At 39.8% G+C, this 22,917-nt stretch overlaps 1 protein-coding gene across 1 annotated transcript in view; it reads right to left on the reverse strand.

Annotated features, from left to right (window-relative positions):
- Cad89D (cadherin 89D) overlaps positions 1-22,917 on the reverse strand; it is a 144,700-nt gene that overhangs the window by 49,400 nt on the left and 72,383 nt on the right. Inside the window, 3 exon segments of the mRNA XM_072304631.1 lie at positions 773-928; positions 3,890-4,020; positions 8,355-8,526. Coding sequence (XP_072160732.1) covers positions 773-928; positions 3,890-4,020; positions 8,355-8,421 — 354 coding nt within the window. The 5' untranslated portion in view covers positions 8,422-8,526.

Raw genomic sequence — 22,917 nt, forward strand, 5'->3', positions numbered from 1 at the left:
CACTTTCAGATAAAGCAATAAACAACTTGCATGCAAATTCTCCAAAGTGGAAAGATGGGGTGTGCTCGTGGAAGCCGGATAAGAAACAATGTAAAAGTGGATATAGTTCCTTTTGAGAAAATGGAAAAGCGGGATTTTCAATTAAATCAAAAGGAACTGAGCGCTAGTGGCGATTTTCAGAGAGCAAATTTAGATTTCATTCAACATAAGGTTGTTGCAAATGTAAATGAAGTAAATTGGTGCATATTGGTCATAGCAGATCCTTACGGAACTGTGGAACGGTATTCTTGATCTCCCAATTGATCTTGAAATTGCGAGAGAGGATGCGAGTGATATATGAGTGTAAATAAGCTTATCCACTTAAGGCTACATGTTCTCGAGACGATCCGCAGTTCGTGCTTGGGCTTGTTATTTCTGCGCATTTGAACTCTGCCCGAGGTGGATTTATGAAGGAACGATTAATCTTTTCTGCTAAGTCATGGCAAATTCAGCATTTTTTGCCGTATCTAACACATGGGAAATAACCAGAGTAAGATCATAGCGGTCGTGATAGTTTCCATACTGAAAACTTTGCTTCAATTTATCGTCGGGTGGTTGATAAGTCAGTTGAACTCTTTTCGCGGGTTTAGAATTTGAAAAATGACATATTAACATTCCTTCGATCGGAAACATGATCATTGCGATGTATAGAAAGGAAAGCAAAAGTTGTATGTGGTACAATTATATTCTACGAGTAACGTCCTTTGGAAAAGTTGATGACTCAAGAACTTACGGTGTCACTTCCGTCGTCATATTCGCACACCATACGAAATTTCAGCACATTTTGAGGGGTGGCACTATCGACAAGGTCCTCCAGAGACTTGACCAAACGAATGGATATCGTGGTCTTGTTCACCGTTCGGTATTTAAAAAAGTCCACATCGTCGATCTGAAACAGAATTTGGGATAAAATTAACTTTTTGAAATAGGAAAAATGAATATTATTGCTACGTTGTACAGAGAAAATGAAAAAAAATGCAGCTGATGTTATGATACAGGGTTTGTATGACTTAAAAATAAACAAAAAATTGGATGAGAGACCCACAGTATCGCCGAGATCCCTGAATAACTGCAGTTGTTTTTTCTATGCTGCGGTAAAGTCTCTCCTTTGGGCGCTGTGACTTATTCGTAATTACATTTAAAAATTGTGCATATCTGCCCGTTTGGGGCCGTCCTTAAATTACGTAAAGGAAACTCTCCCATACCTCCTCCATTTAACATTATGGGTGAACTTTTTCATTTAAATCAATTGAATTTATCAAATACTATTATAACAGTTATCATAGTATTTATATTTACAAGCTCGATGCCTGATAACATCACGACCTAGTTATTTATACTTTTTTGGTCAGTATTTTTGAGAGTCACCCTAGATAGAAGTTAAACAGTAACACAACTTTTGACTGCAGAGTCCAACAGTTGATGTGCTCTAACTCTCATTACTGGTATTTGATGTGTTGAAATTAGCAGTAATTTCATTCCGAAAATTAAATCTAAAAGTTCCTGCTCAACAAAGACTTTCTAAGAGTGTGTCGTGGCTCTTGGCCATAAATATTCCTTCGATTCGTCCGATGCTTTTACAGTTTTCCCACGGCACGAACCCCGGACAGAAATTTCGACGTTCAAACGGATTTATTAGGGAAACCAATCGGCGCCGCGATTGAAAAATGGATCTAAATGTCGATGGCAGGCGGGAAATGACGGATTACCGCGACGATGCCCAGCTTCGTGGCAAGCCGCAGTTCGTGAGCGCTCAATCATGGGAAAACAAACAAGCGAAATTGCGTTAACATCAGAAAGCCGTCACCATCCTAACGAGGAGTGAGGCTCCCCTCAGAAATTACTTCATCCACGGACTCATTGCTTTGCTCATCCATTGGTTTTTTTCTTGTTTCAGTTGACCTCTTATCATGACGCTCTTACGCAAAACGAGGACCTGAATGATCGCGAAGTATTGCGCGTAATCAGGTTTTTTTTCCCTGCTTAATGATGTGGAGATTAGAAAAGTTCGTGTTTGTTGAGAAGAACACCGTGATAGCTCTCCTATACAATTCGTTGCCCCTAAGCACAATGGAACGAGCGTACAGTAGACTCTGGATTATCCGGATCGATTTTGCAACTATGTAACTACATACGCATTCCGATAAGTGAGCGGATCCGCGGATAAGCGGTCGCAAGGCATATTGGCGCCTGCAAGGCTGAAGGAATACTTCACGCATTGCGCCAAACAGTGAGGTCGACGTGGAACGCATTAGCGCCTACTAGATTGCATAAATACTACTCGCATTACGCCAAACGCAGTGCAGTCGGTTAGTTAGCCTAAAACGCACATCAGCGGCTACAAGACTGCATGAATACTTCACGCATTGCGCGCTTTAATCGTTGTATTGTAATTTATCGTTGTCGGCTACCACAATTAATACCACAATTCATTGGAAATGTCCATATCATTCAACAGTTGGGACATTACCCCTACTTCTTTTTTTCCCGTGTCATGTTTATTTTGTCACAAATTCAATTTCAAGGGGTGTTTCTGCAAGGAAATTTCACAAAAAAGCCAATGAAATGACTCTCAAAAAACACTTTTGTTTCATATTTTTGAAAATATAAGCTTTTGAAGTTTCCGGATTCCGTCCGACTTTTCCTATTGACTCGGTCCAGTGTGTGACGTAAAGACGTAACTTCGTTTTCACGTGAGCCGGGGAAATCGTGAAGTTATACAGACAACGGGGCTCATTAATCATTTCATAAATGTGTAATTAATGTTTCCTGAGAAAACTTTAAACTCTCATATCAGTAGCAGTCGTTCATTTGACCATCATCTACCGATGGGCGTTCCTGAAAGTCGAGAAATTGATGAGAAGGAATCTTCTCTTTAGAAAAAAAAGAATTGAGTTATTAAAGAACATTTGGAAGATGAAGATATTGGTTTCAGTATATCACGAAAATCCTAAAATTACATCGAAGTTCTTTAAAAATTAGCTCCCAGAAATAATTAAGGATATTCTTTAAAATTTTTATTCTATCAATTCCTAATCAGGTACTGAGCTCTAATGCAATTCTGAGTAATGTAGACTCAAGCAATGGTGCCAATTTTATTCCATAAAACTAGTTGCGCGTTTGAGGCGAGGCGAGAATCTCGCTGCAATTCACCCATAACGACACGGTCGAAGTACTTCAGTGCCGGATGGAATTTGCCCGATTTAATATTCATTCATCCGAGTGAAATTGAAAACGAGCTCAATTAAGAGTAATTCTTTCCTTCTTTACTTTTCTCGGACTGAGAATTCTTCAGGGTACATGGAATATTACGGGATCTAATCACAGTCTGTTATTGCATTTGAAATATTGAAATAATACACTAAGAAATGGGTTTAACAGGGATTAATATGTTCGCGCATATTCTCATTTTTGCGTGGTTTTTATTTTTTTTAAAAATATTATTTCCGAGAGAAAATGGGCATGCGATTGGTCTAAAAACTTCTGTTCGTGTTTCCTTTCATACCTTTAGCCTTATCCTATCCCCTTTAGCCTTTACCTATCCCCTCCATTTTGGCCTCAACTTGAGAGCTTTTTTTTGAGTTAGAGAGTTAATTTCAGAGAAAACCAGTGGCACCATCATGTTTCTCGAGAAGTTTTACATAAGAATCAGTAGTCAAATCGCAAATTCCTCACACCTGCAACATCTCCATTAAAGGTATGCAAAGTTACAGTGGTTAAGTATCTGTAAAATCCGTTTCCTGATTGTTTCGTGTTTTTGTGTTATTTCGCGAATAATTTGGTAACAAATTGTATGCATATATTCATTTCATACTTATGATGTGACAAAACCCAATCATCAAAAACCTACCTTGTCGACTGGTTGGAGGATGAGATTTCTTCTCGGATGGACATCGACCTGTAGTACTTCTCCTCCGACGGGTAAGTTTTCTGGCACCCGAACGAACCGCAGATATTCACCAATTGGATAAAATTGGCACCCTAAAAAAACAGAATGAATAGTAAATGGTCTTGAATGCAGATAAAATACGCAGTTTACTGAATTTTTACTTTGAGATCATTTTGCAAAAATCCTGCAGAAAAAAAAAATTGGAAACATCACAGACCACGACAAGGAGCCCTTTTTCTAGACAATATTATTGGTAATGCTAACTTTGATACTTGTCTCGTCAATGAGATCACTATATAAGTCAAGTAAAGTGGTTTTTATTGCAATGAGTTTCAACTTATTGTAAGTCGTCAGATAAATAGGCCTGTTGCAAACTTCTGCTAGAGCCAAAATTATTTTTGACCCATTTTCTATAAAAAACAACTCTTATTCTTGTTTCAGCAAACGTTTTCAACAGGCCCATTGCCTTGCCGTGATAAAACGGTGCGGTAGGACTGCTCTGTCGTCTTCAAGAAAAACGCCGTAAAAACAACAACTAGATGTTGCATTATTTTCAACCCCATATCATTTTCTAATTGTTTATTACAGGCTATATAACAACACCGTCCGTTCTGGGCTCAAAGGCCAAAAGTTCCGGGTGCTGGAGCCGTACTCTCGCCTGCTCCGGGTGCTACGCCCGGAACTTTCGGCCTCTAAGCCCGGAACGCGTGCGGTATATCTATACAGCCAAGTACGACTTCCACTGCAGGGGTTTTTTTTTTTTTTAGCGTATAAAAGTTTGAGCTTCTCTAGATAAATACATCCTCGGGTACATAGGCGGTTCTACGGGGGTGCCAGTGGGTGCCGGGCACCCCCAAGCAAAAATTAAGTACGGTTATCGGAACCGTGAAATTACTCCTTTCCCTGGTAAAAATTGGCAGTAAAATCTGTGTTCCAAAATACCATTGACCTAAGGCCGGCTGTAAAATTTCCAATAGCTTCTGTAGCCGGCTGTACAATTTCTTATAGCCTTTTATAGCCGATGGCGATTAAGTAACAGCCGGACGATAAAGTTTATGCTAAACGTTACTAAATACGGATACTAAGACTTAGTTAGTATTTAAACTACCGCTCTCTTTTATCGCCGTAGTATCTTAATTTATTTTGCGAGGAAAGCTCCGTACTTTTGATGGATGCCTGCCATTCCTAATATATTAGAGCGCCTTCAGTTTCGTATGATACCGTGCAATACCTCTGGTGTGAAATAGTTGCTTCAGACGCCTCGGCACGCTGCGGCGCGGCGGGCGGGCAGAGAGCGCGAAACGCGCATTGGCGCCTACAAACCTAACTGGGATACTTCACGCATTGCGCAATGCGTGAAGTATCCCTGTTAGGTTTGTAGGCGCCAGTGCGTCGCCGCGCGATGCGTGAAGTATCCCTGTTAGGTTTGTAGGCGCCAGTGCGTCGCCGCGCGATGCGTGAAGTATCCCTGTTAGGTTTGTAGGCGCCAGTGCGTCGCCGCGCAATGCGTGAAGTATCCCTGTTAGGTTTGTAGGCACCAATGCGTCGCCGCTCCGCTTTGTGTTAGGCTCTAATATTTAATCTCGCGGAGTCGGCGTTTTTCAGCTCATGATTTTGAAATGTTTGCACACTCTGTATGGACCATCTCATTTTAATTGATGAAAAAAAAATATGTTTTAAAGGAAAATATAAAGTGTGTTTTGTAAATATTAAGGTAGTTCCGTATCAATCTTAATGATTTCCAAAGCACACAAATTTCTACACAATTTCTTATAGCCTTTTATAGCCAATGGCGAGAATGTGTAAAGCCCGGCGATAGGAACTATAGCCCGACTGTATACTTTGTTATCGCTTCGTATAGCCCGGCTATATGAGTTGCTCATTTTTCTACAGCCAGCTATATGATTTTCAATAGCCCTCTTTAGCCGTCTATAAGAACCCCTATGGTATTTTGAAACGCAGCTCCTATCGCTTATTTTTACCAGGGTTTAAGGATTCTGTATTCGCGCACACTGAGAAAAAATCCCAGCAATTAATTGAAAATGTTTTAAACAGAATTAATGTTGATAGCCGTGTTTTACAAAGAGTCTACTGTTTTTTTATGGTAAGACTGTAGTTTTGATGGAAAGTTTTGCTAAAAATTTTCTACATTAAATGTATAGATATTTAAGTAGAAAGGAAGGAGAGAGAAAGAGAAAGGAGGGTAGGAAAGGGGTAAAACTTGAGGGCCGAAACTTAGGCCTCCCCTGAGCGACCGTCCCCTTCGGGGCCGGTCTCCGACATTTTCCACCTCTGGGCACCCCCAAGCATGAATGTCTAGAACCGCCTATGCTCGGGTATTCTTCTTTTTAGCACTCCATTGGGTCTGAAAATCAAGACAACGAAGTTGGTCTAGATTTGGAACGAAACGGATCTGCGGTTTCAGGGAAGAGCAGAGGACGAGAGTGCAGAGTGCTGAATGCCGGTTGATGCGCTTTCATTGGTAAAACTCCAACTCAATTAAGAATATCTGTCATCTCTCATCATACCGATAAATTAGTGCCAGATTTCAACACACTAAACTAGTTTCGCGTGAATTTTGAATCAAGCACCATGTTGCCGCACTCACGATAATGCTGCAATGTTGCCGATCTAGATTTGTGGCAGTAGATGGTAAAATAATCTACTTAACTGCGAAAATAGATATTTCATTGTATGAAAACTGAGATATCCTCTCAGATGTGTCATTTAATCTATTGTCTGCTGTAAAAGCAAATCCCATCGATCGTTTCTATTTTAATATTTCGGTATTTACCAAACGTGCAAAATTACATAAAACGAACAGCAAATGATGACGTTTCTAACTTGTTTCTCTTCCAAAATAAAGTCATATTTTGAACACTTTCAAAATGTTGCATATGAATACTTGCCTACTGTTTACAGTGATACGCTTTGAATTAAAAATAATTTTTATAGAGTGGAAGAGACGATTTTAAGTATAATGTGTGCCTTCACCATATGCTGGATTCACTTTCCTACCGCTAGAAAACTGCGCGTAGCGTTCATCGAAGAAAAAAAAATACAAAAAGAAACCGAAAGGGTTAGACTCTTAGAATCAATCTTGGTCAATGCTCTCTCGGAAAGAAATTGGGTTTCTTAATTGATGATAAAAGAAAAAAAAATCAAGAAAATCGCCGTTTTCGCTCAGGAGGCTATCAGCAGTAGTCAAGAATAAGTTACGGGATAGTAGAGTGAAAGTCTTTGAACATTTCTGTACTAGCAAATGATATGCTAAAAAGGAAACAAATCATCGGTCATTTAGCAAAAACATGAATTAGAAAATCAGCATTTTCAAAAAATGTTATGCCTGATTTTGCTATTATGACTGAGTAACGGTTAAATTAACAAGTAATTAATGTTGTTACTTCGGCTAATCAGCTTTTACTTACTTAAATAATTAAGGGATTTTATTTTTGGGGGGAAGGGAGAGAGAGGAGATCGAGAGGAAATTAAAACTTGCTCAATGATTTCCATCATTTTTGAGAAAAATCCATGGAAATGGTGCTCAATGGGGAAAACGAGATAGGGTTGGAAAAAATACCTCAGTTTGACGATTGAGTAAAAAAGCTAGTATTTCATCACCCCCCCCCCCCCAAAGAAAAAATGGTCACCAAGAGTAATTCCAAATTTTAGTAAGTTCAGTCATCGGCAACATGCAAGAAAGATCAAGATATTCTAGTGAACGGTATTTTTTTCTTTTTAAAGAAAGGCACCAAGCTGCGCGGACTCGGCTACAAAAGCGAGTTTGAATTTTAAAAAAATCAAAGAAACTAAAATTTTGAAAAATGCGTTTTCAGATATAAGTCACAAGCTTAAACAATAAGATTTTGCAGCTAAAGTGAAAAAGAAAAAACAACATCGTTCTCGGCTTCATACAATTTTAGGTTTGATAATGTTTCTGGTAAAAACAATTAAAAATTCTATAGGCAACTACTGAGAGCCGATGAGAATTAAAAGGAGGAGGAATAGTTAATACAACAGCCTCATATCAGCAGAACTTTCCAAAAAGCATTGGCGGATCCAGCAAATTGGCAACGTTGTTTTTCTCCATTTAAACCAATGGAAATGTATCGATTCTTGGAGGGGCCAGGTGCTCCGACAAGAATCGATTATTTAACATAGCTTTAAATGGAGAAAAGCCGCTGTTGCCAAATTGCTGGATCCGCCTCTGCCAGAAAGGGCATACAGTATGTAAATTTACATACAATTATGGACGTATTTATGCTGGAAGAACTATGCACAAATGAATTAAATCAGAGAGCACTCTGTAGGATGCATACCATATGCGTAAGGTTCTTTTCAGCAATATTACGTCCATATGAATGAGAATATAAGAATGATATATTCATTTGCAGGTCATGAAGCAAAATAATTTTCAAATGATCACCTTTTGTCCGAGAAAGCAGTGATAAAACTGCGATTGCAGAGAGGATGGTCGAGAACCCGGGGGCCATATCATTGGTGACTCACAGTTTTGGAAACTCAATGTCTGCAATGTGATTCCACCTTTACATTGAGACTTATTGTTGGTTTTTATTTCATTTAGACTCTCGCATCACCTGTGAACAGAAAAATGAAAATTTTGTGATAACCATAAAATGAACCACAAAAAAGTACATACTATTAAAAAGGGTTGACTCATTACAACACGAAAGAGTGAAACTGATTGAGGCCAAGATATTAGCCAACTTTGTTGCGCTGAAAACACTGTTTGAATATTTACAGAACATTCTCTACTACCTCCTTTGAATGAAAAAAAAAAACAAAAAAAAACTGCATTCTACTTTAATATGACCGGCATACCCACCAAATTGAACTGATATTAATTCAAAGACCGGAGGATTGGGAGCTGGTGGGAAATTATTTTCAGTTTGACAACGGTTGGCAGTAGTGGTAGCTGGAAAAAGTCTGTGGAGTTGATCCCGTTAAACGGCTGGTTCAATGTATAACTCCCCGTCTAGGTCTCAGTTCAATAGCCGCTAAACTTGCGAAGCTGCGATCGGCCGTCGCGTTGGTTACGTGCTCGCATCCTTGCATCTCTGGTCAAGGCGCACAGAGGATCTAGTCAATCAAAGAGGTCGGACATTAATTTCTTAACTAAAACTGCAAATGTTTATGTTCATTTCGTCACATTTTAAATTTTAAGGGGTGCATCCAGTAAGAGATTTCATGAGGAAACCAATGGAACCATTTTTAAAACATTAAAATTATGTATAAACGGAGTTATAAGCTTTTAAAGTTTCCAAATTTTGTTCGACCTCTTATATTGACTCGACCCACTGCGCGGCGGCCTCGCGGCATGGTGCGGCGCGCGACGGCCTCAGGCATTCGGATCTTCCGCGCTTCCGGCCAGGACACAGTGGGCAGCTCCAGTGGCGAAGCGTGAATGATCGATTATCGATATTTCCCCATTCGAAGCTCTGGTAAGACGTCGATTATTAAAGTGTGCGTTGTGAACCCTGCTTATCGATCCTTTTTCATAGATTTAAATAATGGCACATCAATCGATATATCGCAAAGCACGCCACGCCATTGGGTAGCTCATCTCTGCTCCCCGGATGACCGACAACTTTGACTCGTGTATACGTTCCTAGATGAAGATTCCCACCGCTTAACAGGTGACTTCAGTGTGTTGATATAGACGCATTTACTTGACGTCACATCTCGATATCGTTTCAATGTCTCAAAAGTCGAAACGTACCCCAACAAACGAAGATACACTCCGATGTGAATAATTAGAAGAACTTATACGAGAATTTGTATGAAAAAAGGTAGGAGGATTGGGTTGGGGGATTCATTTGATGGCTAAGTATGATGTCACGAGGTTACCATATTATCAACTCTTGTGAATGTGGTCTCAAACGTTTTGGAAAATTACTAGATTGACTAAAAGATTACTAATTAGATATAAATACTTTCGAAGCGTTGAGTCTTTACGTTCGGCATTCGGCATCCATGATAATCTAGCTCTTGGAAGAGGATGGAAGGCATTGGATAGTGGCATCTATGATATTCGAGTATATTTAGGTTCCTTTCACCTCGCTGGTCTACATTCTCACCAACTTATTAGTTGTGCGTGTCTAAACATCGTGTTTGAATCGTCTTAAAATTTATAGAAAAAACACATAGGGACATGAGGGCGGTTACTACGCAGTGAGAAGAAATTAGGTGACGTGGACTTGGATTGGATACAAATAATGTTGGTATTAATTATAAGAGATAATAAAGGTATTATGAGGCGTTTGTCGTTAAAATAGGAACTTGGCATTAACAAATCCTACACAATATTCTTAAAATTTGCGAATCCTTAGTCCCTTATTTTTCTACCTTTGCGTTTAAGTCTCCAAAAACATTCGCGGAGAACCGTGAGAATTTCCGTTCTTTTGACTGCGCAGCTTCTTGGAGGGTCGTAATCATAGTCATTTCTTAAACAGTTCCTTTCTTATCGAGGCTCCGCACGGTATTTGTGATCAAGGGAGGCTTAAGGAGTCCAAAAGAACAATTACAACGAACATCGAATGAAATTCAACGGTGTAACCTCGGAAATGGACTCTTGCAAGGCGTAACAATGATATCCCTTGGCAAAAATGTAAAAAAATGTATTATTGACCGACTTGAAGATTATAAAAACCTACCTTAAAATGTTTAAAACCCGCAAACGTTTTTCTTTTGTATTTTTCAATTTTTTTTTATCAAAGCAAATCATTGTAGTCTCTTGCAGAGATCTATTTCTGAAGTTGCTCTGTTGAATTTTTTTTGAAATTCATTAAAATTGTCTTTTTTATAATACTTTGTTGAGGACCCCTTTAAAACTACCGTAATCACAATTTAAATCACACTGGAAAAAAACACATTGGATCTAGAGTCCAGACTCTTGAGACATTGACAAGAAAAAATACTCTTAATTCAATCGGATTTTTGCTTCAATCAAAACGAAATTCGCTTAAATTAAGAAGCTTGGTTCTTGATTTAAGCTAGATTCTGATTGAATCCAGAGTACTTTTTCTTGTCGACGTTTTTAAGAGTCTGGACTCTAGATCCAATGTGTTTTTTTTTCCAGTGCAAAAGAGTTCTCTTTACGTCCTCTGGTGCGGAGCCGTTCAGTGGCGAGGCGTGAATGATTATTTTCGATATTTCCCCCATTTGAAACTGTAGAAAAAAATCCATTATTAAAGTGTTCATCGCGAACACCCTGTTTATCGATCCTTTTCCATAGGTTTAAATGGCAGATCAATCGATATATCGCAAAGCGCGCTACGCCACTGGAGCGGTCCAAGGAACGACGAGGGACACAGCCCTAAGCCAAGATCAGTACGAGTACGTCAAGATACCCATCAACTTGCAAAAGAGTTTGACTGAGAGGCTCGAAGGTAGAGTAATTGTAAACTGCGACATCACAACACGACAGTGTGCTTATCACACTTGGATTGCATTTTGCAAAAAGGAACCAGAAGCATTGCATTGTTGCTAAGATTGTGCGACCTCATCCTTTGTAATAAAACTATTGGAATCCTGAAAAAGTAAACAATGTATATGGTAATTTTGGTCTTAAATTTACAGGTTTCAGGGAGTAAAATAGAAACTGTTAAAAGATAATCAGGTTTTTCATCCAAGACAAAAGAGGTTGCACAATCTTAGCAACATTGCAGTGCTCCTGGTTCCTCTTTGCAAAATGCCATCCACTTCATCCTGAAAGCGCACTGCCGATCGACTCATGAACCAAGAAAAGCGGTGCGTCGATCAGATGGCGTCACGATAAAGAAGTGTAAAAACGGGGGCAAGTCATAATAAGAACGGATTAGGTTGTCCGAGGAGCTGACCATCGAGGTGGCAGGTGAGGGATTATGTCACAGCGGCAGCAGCAGCGGCGATCAGCACAGCTTCCAGCGACCGAGTCAACCGCTCAAGTTCAAGGGGTTCGCCGGTTCGCGCCTTGCCTCGTTCCTCTCGCGGACCGTTACCGCGATAGCCACGACACGGCATGGCGAGGCATGGCATGGCAGCGTCTATCGGCCGCCGGCAATTCTTGCCCACTTTCACTGCTGCCAAATTTATTGGATTACACTCATATGATGTCTATTTTACACGGATGCGTGTAAACAACCAAGGACGCACCAAAATGATTGAGCGCCCTTTTTTTATACTCGGAACTGGAATCGCTAGTCCTTGTATGGAATTTTGTTGCAGGTCAGAGAGCTGCGCCTCCTGCCTGCTACGCGGCCCAACCCCCGAGGACATTTGGCGCCCTCTTGTGGATCAATGTAGCATACGATTAGAAAAAGCTCTAAATGAATAATCTCCACCTGAGTAATGAATGTTGGGCGAGGCGGTTCGTTCACTTTCGGTAGATCCTATAGAAAGAGTTAAAGTATGTAAATATTGATAGTATATGTTCAGAATTATCGAGGAAGTCAATTATAGTGATACTATTCCATGGAAAATAAAACAATTTTATGAAGAGTGCCTCTCGAATCACTGAAAAAATTACTGGAATCACTGAAAAAGTGAACAAAAGTAGAAATTAAAGAAGAAATTGATTGAGAGCAAAATGTGGCACGAAATAACGTGTCGCAAAGTCCCAGAGAAAACTTTCCTGAAATGATCGGATAACTGTAAATGGTCGGAGAGGAAGTGGCAAAAAGACGAAGAGAAAATGGCCAAAACCGAAAGGGAAAGTGAGGGTGGAGTGAAAGCACTGTATGAGAAACGGTTGCGGACTGAGTGTGCGCATAAAGCAAAAAAAGGAAAGGGAAAAGGATGGAGAGGGGTGAAAAGGGTGTCCGACACGTATAGCACTAAGTCTTGTGCATCACGGCTTATTACTTTATATTGTAACAGAATATGATAAGTTTTTAAGTTTGGAAATGAAGAGATAGCTAGGGTCTAGAACGGTTATGAAGACTAAGCTTAAATTACCGGAATGAAGGAATTACAAGGAAAATCCTCTTTTGATTTTTAGTTTTTAATTTCTGCTCGAATTTAATTCACTAGGTACAAATATGGTTTTATTGCAGGTATCAAAATAAATGGTCAAGGGGCGAGGAGTGCTTTCGCTTTAGCTGGGGTCCATGAGGCAAAAGCCGTGCTAAGGAAGAACGCTGTATGAACATTCAGTAGTTACCAAATTTCCCGTAACAAAACATGTATTTTAACGACACCCATGCGTATTTTTCCTTGAAATTTTCTTATATTTTAGATTTAATAGTGTAAAAAATTGTCTAAAATTTTGGAAACAAATATTCACAATTTGCCCTCTAAATTCGGTTTTTATCGAAGGCAACTTGGCAACGTCTGAAGGCTCATACGGCGTTCTTCCTTAGCTCGGCGGTACAGACCCCTGAAGAGGTCCGGTTGCCATAAAGTTTGGGGAATCGTAAAACTCATTCGTCCACTGCTGAATAGTCAAGCTCATACTTTAACCTGGACTTATTTCTGTCAAACGGAACTATGTGCATTATGATGTGAGCCCTGTTATGCATTTATTCTTATGAGTCTTAGGGCTCATGTCCTAACACACGCAGTTCCGTTTGGCAGAAATACGTCCACCTGTTAGTTCACAGAGGCCAATCTAGTTAGTTTCGTTCTGAGGTATAAAAAAGGAAAGGTAAGCTTTGAGAAACGTGAGATTTGGCATTGAAGGAGAATCTGCCGGCTAGGGCTGATTCACGTGTGGGATTATTTTCCGGTCGGAGCGTTCGCGTTGATCTGATGCGGTGGGATTGGATGCAGCGCTGCTCGACGTGAGGCAGTCGCGGCCGGCATGCGGCACGTAAAGGAGAAAATAGCTGCGAAGCATGGAGCACGAACGTCAATGTCAATGTCACTGCTACGTGCCAGACCATACTCTTCCACGTCAATGCACCGATACCGACACTGCCGACACCGCACCGTCTTGGCACTCGACGCACGAGCCACTTGTCGCACCTCTGGACGGCCTGGACGGGTGGTCCGGGTGATCCCACGGGCTCGGCTCCAAACATTCATCCCTAGTGCCTCAGTTGGCATAACATTTTAATTAAGTTGATTCCTTCCCGGGAGTTAAAAAAAAAAACCCTCCATGTTGTGCTAACACATTTTCCGGTGACTAGGAGTTTGTCCCTTAAACCGCTCCTGTCCCTTGGAATTCTTCTTTAAGGTGATGGACGCCATATTTTGTGTCAGAACGACATGCGATATGTCGCATCAATTTTTCAGCTACTCGTCATAATGATTATGAATGGGGCTCTAGATATTGCCGGCTTTTTTACTTAGCAGATTGAGAGAAAAATATAAATAAGAGGAATTTTACTGAGCATTATAACGATAGTCACTAGCCAACAGAGCATGGGTTGTATTTTCTAAATCTCTTCCTTTTCTACCTCTGCGTTTAAGTCTCCAAAACTTACATTAATGGGACGCACGATCTCCTTGTCACAATGCTCCACGGATGATTTCTCGGGCAGGCAAATTACAAGGCAAGGCTCCATATTTCAGGCTCAGATGCCTTAACAAGCATAATCTTTCAATTAAAGTGTTTTTTTTTTTTACTCCCGGAAGTAAAAAGGGCAGGTTTTCTTAGCGCCCCTAAAAAACTGCAAGTAGTCTCCCTTTTAACTAATGCCCAATTTCTGCACTTACCTACACAATATTACACTGAAAAAAATAATAGAGCCGTAGAGACAAGATAAACTTGTTAAACCTGCCTTGTCTCAGGAACAAGACTTTTAGTCTGCCAAACAACTCAGTTTGTTTGGGAAACAACACCCGTTTGTTAATGCAACAAGACCAGTCTTGTTTTATATGCTAGGTTTCTGAGCCACCGGACTCGATAGTCTTGTCACTGTGACAAGATTCTCTACTCACCGCGAGTAACGGTCAAATTCAAAGAGAGCGTATTATTTTATATATTTTGAAAGAGTATTTTAAGAACCACGCATAATAATTGTTCCCCGAAAATTTTTCTGGATGTTTAATGACAAGGTAAATACAATAAGTTTATATTTCTTTTTTAAAAATAAATCGCTCATGCGTAAGGTTTTAAAATCAAATGTATCTAATTATGTAATTATTTTTTTAACGTTTGATTTATTTATATATTATTAATTATTATCATGATATAAAATAAAAATAAAAATTAGAATCATTAACAGGGAACAAAGGAAACATCGTTGCTTAAAGAAACACATTTTTTCGGCCTAAATTGTCCATTTTTATCTGATGTAGAGTGTAAATTCCTTTTCGTAAACGGTAAATAGTAAAAAAGAAAAAAACCAAACAATCTGATGCTCTACGCATTCCACAGACTTGAGATAGCAACAAAATGAAAAAGTAATTCTGTGGGCTGTACTTATACTTATAATTCGGCTCCACTGGACAATTAGCCCGGATAGCTCGGTCAGTAAGACACTCGGTCCGTAACCAGATGGTCCCGCGTTCAAATCCCGATCAGGTCGGTAAAATTTGAAAGATCGGATGGGACAATTCTGGTGTAAGAAGAGTGAAGGGAGTAGAGATCAATTAATTTTTCATATAAAAATTGCAATTCGTATACATTTGTGACATTTTTTTTGCAATTTTAATTTCTTCCGAATACTGTGACAAGACAAGTCTTATTCCCAGAACTAGACAATTTTGTTACCGTGACTAGACTTTTGACTTATGCAACAAGGAAGTCTTGTTCCCTGAACAAGACTGTATGGGTCCCACGAACAAGAATGCCTTGTGGATCAAATATAACAAGACGGTCTTGTCTGGGGGACTAGAATCCTTGTTTCTCGGACAAGGCACTTTTTTCAGTGAACAGAGTTATTGTACCTTGACAATAAAGTTGTGTATGACGTCATCCTATGCAAATACAATAGATACCAAAAAAGTGTATTTACCGTGTAATTTAATAGATTAAACAAATAAAAGTACTATAAGTAAGGATTTAGAAGTAAAAAAGAATACAATTATTCAATTTCATGAAAAATAAACTATTTACAAATCACCCGTCATTTTTAAACACGTTACAAGTAAGTTAAGTTAAGCTTTAAGTATATGTAAATGTAAAGTAATGTAAATTTATGGTATCCTCCATTTCGATCGACCAATCTAATACATTTAGAGGTGCGACCGTACGATACAATACATAAGCGACAAACCGCATGCGAATTACATATATTCAGTGTACGGTTTCAATACCACCCCTAATAATTCATATGCATGGATTACATTCTGCAATAAGAAACTTTGGATCTTTCATAATAGCACCCTCCTGCGTAGGGAAACCAGTGGCATATAAGTTATTTTTAAAATGAGCTAGAAGTAGTGGTTCCTTATAGCAAAATGTGGTCCATATGTTTCATTGCTTATAATGGACGTACCACTAGACAAGGTACGAATTTCAGCATTCTGATACATATTTCTTAACTAAAATTTCACGTAAAATACGACGCGCACAACGAAAATTACCGAAATTAACTCCTTCCAAAGATATTTAATGATTCTTGATGCGTGAATTCAAACCACCCGCTCATGAAAACTCAATGCACCGTGTGATTCACATCGCGCGCTAAACGTTATCATGACAGTCTCTGCGAAATGAAAATCTGACAACCTCAATCTTGACGCTTTGGCTCAGCTGTAGCAAATTGCTTATAGTTTGAACAATACATGGTGGGAAATGAACATTACTCGATTGAGCGAAGCTTGTTGAAACCGTTGTAGTGCGCGATTTGACTCACGTGGAGCTTTGAGTTTCTTGGCAGCGGGCAGTTCACATTCCTCGTAACCAATGTGAAATGAAAACGTTAATATCTTCGTTTGGAGTTTGTTTCATCAGTTTTTGTTGCGCGAATCGTGCTTTACGTGAAATTCTGGTTAAGATACATGTATCAGAATGCTTAAATTCGTACCTTATTGTAGTGGTCCATTGCAACTGTCTCACTGTTACATTGTCTGTATAAAAGGGAAAAACAAGTGATCTCCAGAGTAAGGTAACCCTAAGATCTCATGCCATCGGTCATGAAAAAATTGCATCATCCCCCCCCCCCCCAATATGGCGGCCAGCCTGGCACTGGAATCCTCCGGCAAGTGAGATCCCGCTCGAGATGCCACCTAACAATGTAACGATCCAGAAGTTCCGGTTCTCAGACAATAGATGAGGTGCGGATTAAGGATGCGCGCTGCGCGCGGTGCGTTTGAGAACAGGAAACGGGGTTTCTGCGCCCGGATTGGGAAAACTGGAAAAACCGGGGCACGGAAATGCGTTGGCATCCAACTTAGAGCTTATCGACTCGTACTTGCAAGTAGCTGTGCGGATGAGTCCAGTTTAACTCGGGTCAAGGTCAACCTCTTGCACTCTTCCAGCTACAATATTGATTTCTTGAGCCGCGGGTCGCGAAAAAATGCATTGTGACGGACGTGAGTGATTTACAGAGGTAAAAATTTGGAAAATTAGCAGTCATTATGAAAATACTGCTTCACGGAGAGGAATTTTTTGTCGGATCCATAGAGATTCCGATGATTCATATCCGAGAGAGAATTCTCGTTGAGGAAATTCTCTTGTTTCAAAGGGTATTTTTGTAATTTAAAGGAGTCTATCTTTTTAAGAATTTTCCGGTAGTCTCAGTGAGAACTCTCGCATGCGAATTATTCACTGAAAAATTCTTCTCAATGTTCGAAATTTTTTTCACCTTTTTTTTTTTTTTTTTTTTTTTTTTTTTTTTTTTTTTTGGAGGGGTTTTTTAACCAACGTGACCGTCTACAGAAGGAAGACCTTTCTTACTTGAAAGTGAAAACTAGAACGATCGGTTGAAAAGTTTTAGAATCATTTCGGACTCAATCTGTTGAAAAAAAATGTACGTCGTATGTTTTTGGACGAAAGCGAATGTTTTCATAAATTCCCTATATCCTTCGGCTCATTTCGACGAGAATTGATATCGTTACACATTGCTATACATTTCTTTTTGAACTCACATACTCCCTAAGTAAACCTCTACAAAGAACTCTTGGAATTCAAAATGGAGAAAAAAGAAACAACAGAGAGAAGCAACAAAAAGCAAAATAATGGGAAAATGCACAATGGAACTATACACCATTTAAAATTGAGCGACGGTTGTCATCAATGCTGCTTTAAAGTTACATCCCTGATGCTCTCGCCCTATGTTTATCTAGGAGGGAATATTTCTCCTCGATGAAATATAAATCTCGTCAAGCTAGGCAAAAAATGTTAAAAAGAACTTTTAACGGTCCCTCCACACTGATTCACACATTTCTGCAGCTCTCCGAATGATATGTGTCCCCACATCGAGAATGAATGAATTGCATATTAGCTATCTTGTTACTCAATCACACAAAAACTTGAAAAAATGTGCAGTGAGCGGAGATTCCTGTTGTAAGCTACCTAATTATACTTGCCAATCGCCACAGTTTACAAAAAAAAGTCCGCACACGCTTTACTTTGACTGAGGAGGAAAGGAGCCTCTCTAAATTGAGCGCCAAAATTCACAATGTTACGCAAGAGCCGAATCCAGTTTTCGTGTAACCTCTCGGCGAGCGAATCGCAGAAAGTTGTAAATTCTCACAATACCAAATTCTGCAGTCGTAAAGCATTTCTCGAAAATCGGCTTGATGAGTGCGGCTACTACTCAATTCTCCGGAGGATACGCATCATTTAGCGCAGTTCGGATTCCAGATGACGCCGCGCCGCGATAAAGCATCGTCATTATCGGAACCCAAGGGCCCACGCGCACAGCATCGTGGGTCCGCAGCGCAGCGCAACCGGTTGCAGGCGTTTCAACTTTTTCCGCAAGTAACGTAGCCGAATTGCTGGCATATTCAACGGGAAAGAACAACAGATTCATACCAACGGTTACCTCTGGAAATTAAAATAATGTACAATCTGCGAACACTCTTATACGTTGGCTGAATCTTATTTACACTGGGAAAAAAAAAAAAAAATTGGATCTAGAGTCCAGACTCTTGAAAACATTGACAAGAAAAAGGACTCTTGATTCAATCAGATTTAAGCTTAAATCAAAAGGAAATCCGCTCAAATTAAGAGGCTTGGCTCTTGATTTAGGCTTAAATCTGATTGAATCAAGAGTATTTTTTCTTGTCGATGTTTTTAAGAGTCTGGACTCTAGATCCAATGTGGTTTTTTCCAGTGTATCGGTCAGTAAAGCTGGTCACAAAATCGTGTTTTGATGCTTGATTCTTGTAGATTAGCTGAAAATAATGAGATCCGTCCTAACAGAAATTTTCTACGTTCAATATGAACAGAGATATCGCCCTTTGAAAAGAAGGGTTTTTGGCGTCATCTACCACGGTAGTGACACCCTTGGTTTCTTCTACAAGTGCCTTGCTTTCATTGAAGTTTCTCGTTGAAACAGCAGTGCAAATGTGCGACACACCACTGATGAAACTAAGGTGGAAGGAACCAAGGGTGTCACTGCCGCTGTGGATGACGTCATAAACCGAATTTTTCAAAGCGCAATATCTCCGTTAGTATTGAGCGTAGGAAGTTGCTATTTTGACAGATCTTATTATTTTTAGCTGATCTACAAGAATTAAGCATCAAAACACAGTTCTGTGACCAGGGCAACTGACCCATTATCAATGTTTGGAGAATTTTGCAATGGAGTTCAGTAAGGCGTGATAAAATAGCTTTATGTATACACGGAATTGACAAAAAGACTTATGAACGGACAGTTTTTTGACAATAGATAGTGAAAAGATTAAATCTAATGAGAACAGACGCCTGAGGTTGATGGATTGGAAGAATTTTATCTGATCGGTTAAAATTTGTAGCGCGTAGCATCGTCATGGATCCCGCCAGCTCCAATTTATTGATCCGATCTAGTAATGAAATGTGCTTTTTAGGTTACTTTCAGAGCTCTCTTATACTCACTTTCTTTGAGTTTCTAATATTATAAAGGAAAGATTAAGGGAAAAGCAAAAGGTAAAAATCAGAAAGGACATCTCGGTGGTGATAGGGAGAATCTATTAGAATATAATTTTTGTAGCATTTTAAATGCATAGTTAATAAACAGAAAAACAACCATTGCCCTTTTGTACAGTCTCAGTTTATTTTGTGCAACCTCATGAGAAAATGCGTTGAAATTTCGTGTGAATCGTTCCGTGTTGTCTCGGAAAAACACATCAGAAGTGACTTTTCTACGAACGTGCCGTAGAGATACCAATGCATCTACAGGTTGGTGGAAAAGAATGGTAGTGGGTCTAAGGTCGTATACGGATTGTTGAGATTGTATTCCTTGGGGAATATAGTCACTATTGTCCAATTCTTGATAGTGGTAACCATACCTTTTATTTGCTACTGAATCCTCAAAGATCCTAAAACGGTCCACTAGCAATTTCTTCGCACGTATCCCTAACATTAATTGAATCAGGACGTGCGAAAACCGATAGTATGTCCATTTTTTAAGTCGTTAGTTTTTTTGAGTTCATAAAACTTTTCGGAGTTGTCTGCGACCACAAAAGTGGCTTTAAACTCGCCTCCGGGTTTCCTTAATCCCAAAATGAGTCCTTCCATCATTTTCATGGTTGTATCAACTCTTTAAAAGAATTATGAACTCAAAAAAACTTACGACTGAAAAAATGGACATTAGCTGTTTTCCCATGTCCCGATTAAATTAGAATCAACACGATGACTTTATGGAGGATTTTCATCCTCGATGAGGAGTGTAGACTTGAAATAATAAATCACATTTTCATAAGGGCGGCAACGTAGCAGGAACCTACGGGAGCCGGGCGAGTATGGCGCGAGAATAACAGAGTTACAGCTCTACTCACATATTACCATTACCATTACCATTACCATTACGATGCCCCTAATTGCCAAGCTGGAGGCCTGGTCCAGTTGCATAAGAAGAGCTCAAGCGCAGTTTGCGAGTCGCGAAATTTCTCTGAAGCTGCGAGCCGAGCCGGAGCAAGCACCACGGAATGTCCGAGCGCCGGCATCTAATGAACCCGACAAAACACCAATCAACACTAACTTCCGTTGCTCCGGCTACATCATCACCGAACATCCAACATGACAACCGCCTCGCAGCATTCCAGAATCTCACGGACGGAACTAGGGAGACCGGAGAGGGGCACAGCTGGCCGATTTTTGAAATTGATAGACAAAGCTATAGACAAAGGAGACAGAAAGGATATGGAGGGATCCTGTTGGTGGAAGCGGGTGGTCGCAACGGACAAAGAAGGTAAGTAATAGACCAACTAACGGGAACACACGAGAGACCCTGAAATTAGTCCAGCATTTTCTCCCTTAGTCTGTGAGAACCGCAGTCATTTCAACCAATAGGATCGCTCCATACTTCCTATATCTTCTTTGTCTATCGCTTTGTCTATCAGTTTCAATAATCAGCCCGCTGGAAAAAAAAGTCTTTTGGATCCAGAGTCCAGACTCTTAAAACATTTGACAAGAGAAAATACTCTTGATTCAATTGGATTTTTGCTGGAATCAAAAGGAAATCCGCTAAAATTACGATGCTTGGCTCTCAATTCAAGCAAACATCCGATTTAATCAGAAGTATTTTTACTTGTCAAATTTTATAAAAGTCTGGACTCTGAATCCAATATACTTTTTTCTAGTGGGGGGGGGGGAGGGAGGAGGAAAAGTTCAAAAGTGTAAGGAATTATGCCCAGCAAGTCTGTCACCTTTCTGTCATGTTTAAATTTGCATTTCAGCCAAGAACAGCCCAAAATTGTTCCCAAGACGACTGCATTTTTCAAAAAGTTCCCAAACAAGCCACCGAAGCCCCGAGTCCTTTTTTATAGATTAGGAAGTCACCTCAAACGCCCTTTGGTCGAGTATTTTTGTGCTCCCTAGAACCCTTTTAACGAGTCACTCCTCCACTCACACATGCAAAAAATTCCTAGTCCTGCCCACGGATGGTTCATGAAATTTTCTCTTCATAATTTCAAATTTTTCTGATTGGAAATTAGTTTGATTTTTATGCATAGCCGTTCTTAACCTGCTTTTTCCTGAATTATATTTAAAATACTTGCGTCACTTAATACTATCTGCAGGACGTTTTTTGAACTTCTTGAAATGAAATATATACATACAGGTCGCACTAAGACAAAAAAGTTAGATAGATACAGCGACAATCGGAAGGCAAGTAGCGTAACGGTTACTAAAGGACATTCTCCCGTCGCAGGCTCTTGAGGCGGAGGAAGCATCTATACCCAAAAATTCTTCTCATAAAATTTTATTCGAGCCTAATTCTATCACCCATTAAATTGATCCTAGACCGCCTCTTGGTGACTTAAGAGCGGAGAATCACTATATACGTAGCACTTCCCTGTTACCCATGGGTAGGATACGAACTTTCAAGTTGATCGATAAACCGAGGCAATCAATAGAGTAATGATGCGGAAAGATAGATCGATCTACTAATTTCCTGATTTATCACGTGGACGTGGAGAGGACACCGTCACGAGAAGATTTAGCGGGGGACGGGGGAGAAAGGAGTAGAAGTAGAGTGCAAGAGGGGAGGAGAGGAGTACGTGAGGTGAGATGAAGGAGGTGGGAGGGAAAAGGAGGCAAAAACAGTAAGTAGAGGAAACTATTCTGGATCAAGAGAAAGAGAAAGCTCAGAGGTGCCGACTAATCCAATGTCATAATAATCGGCGTGGCCAATTTTCTCGGGAAAATAGTGACTTCTCCTAAAGACAAAATGATCGTGACCTCAGAAAACTAGAAGCTTTCAATCAAATGAGTAGGAGAAACAAAGAACTTGTGAGAGGTCACTGAACCCACATTATTATAGCTTACACGGTGGACTAGAAATCGATTAACACCAAATTATTGCAGAACCGTGGGGAAGAATTATTCGGATTAATGATTAAAAATGCGCTTTTCTTTCTTTTTTTAAAATTAATTTACGAAAGGAATAAAATTGAAATTATGTTCTTATTAGTACGATTGTTGGAAAGGCTGAGTCGACATATAAAATCACAGA

Source organism: Bemisia tabaci, chromosome 1 (assembly GCF_918797505.1).
Source record: "Bemisia tabaci chromosome 1, PGI_BMITA_v3".
Taxonomy (NCBI): domain Eukaryota; kingdom Metazoa; phylum Arthropoda; class Insecta; order Hemiptera; family Aleyrodidae; genus Bemisia; species Bemisia tabaci.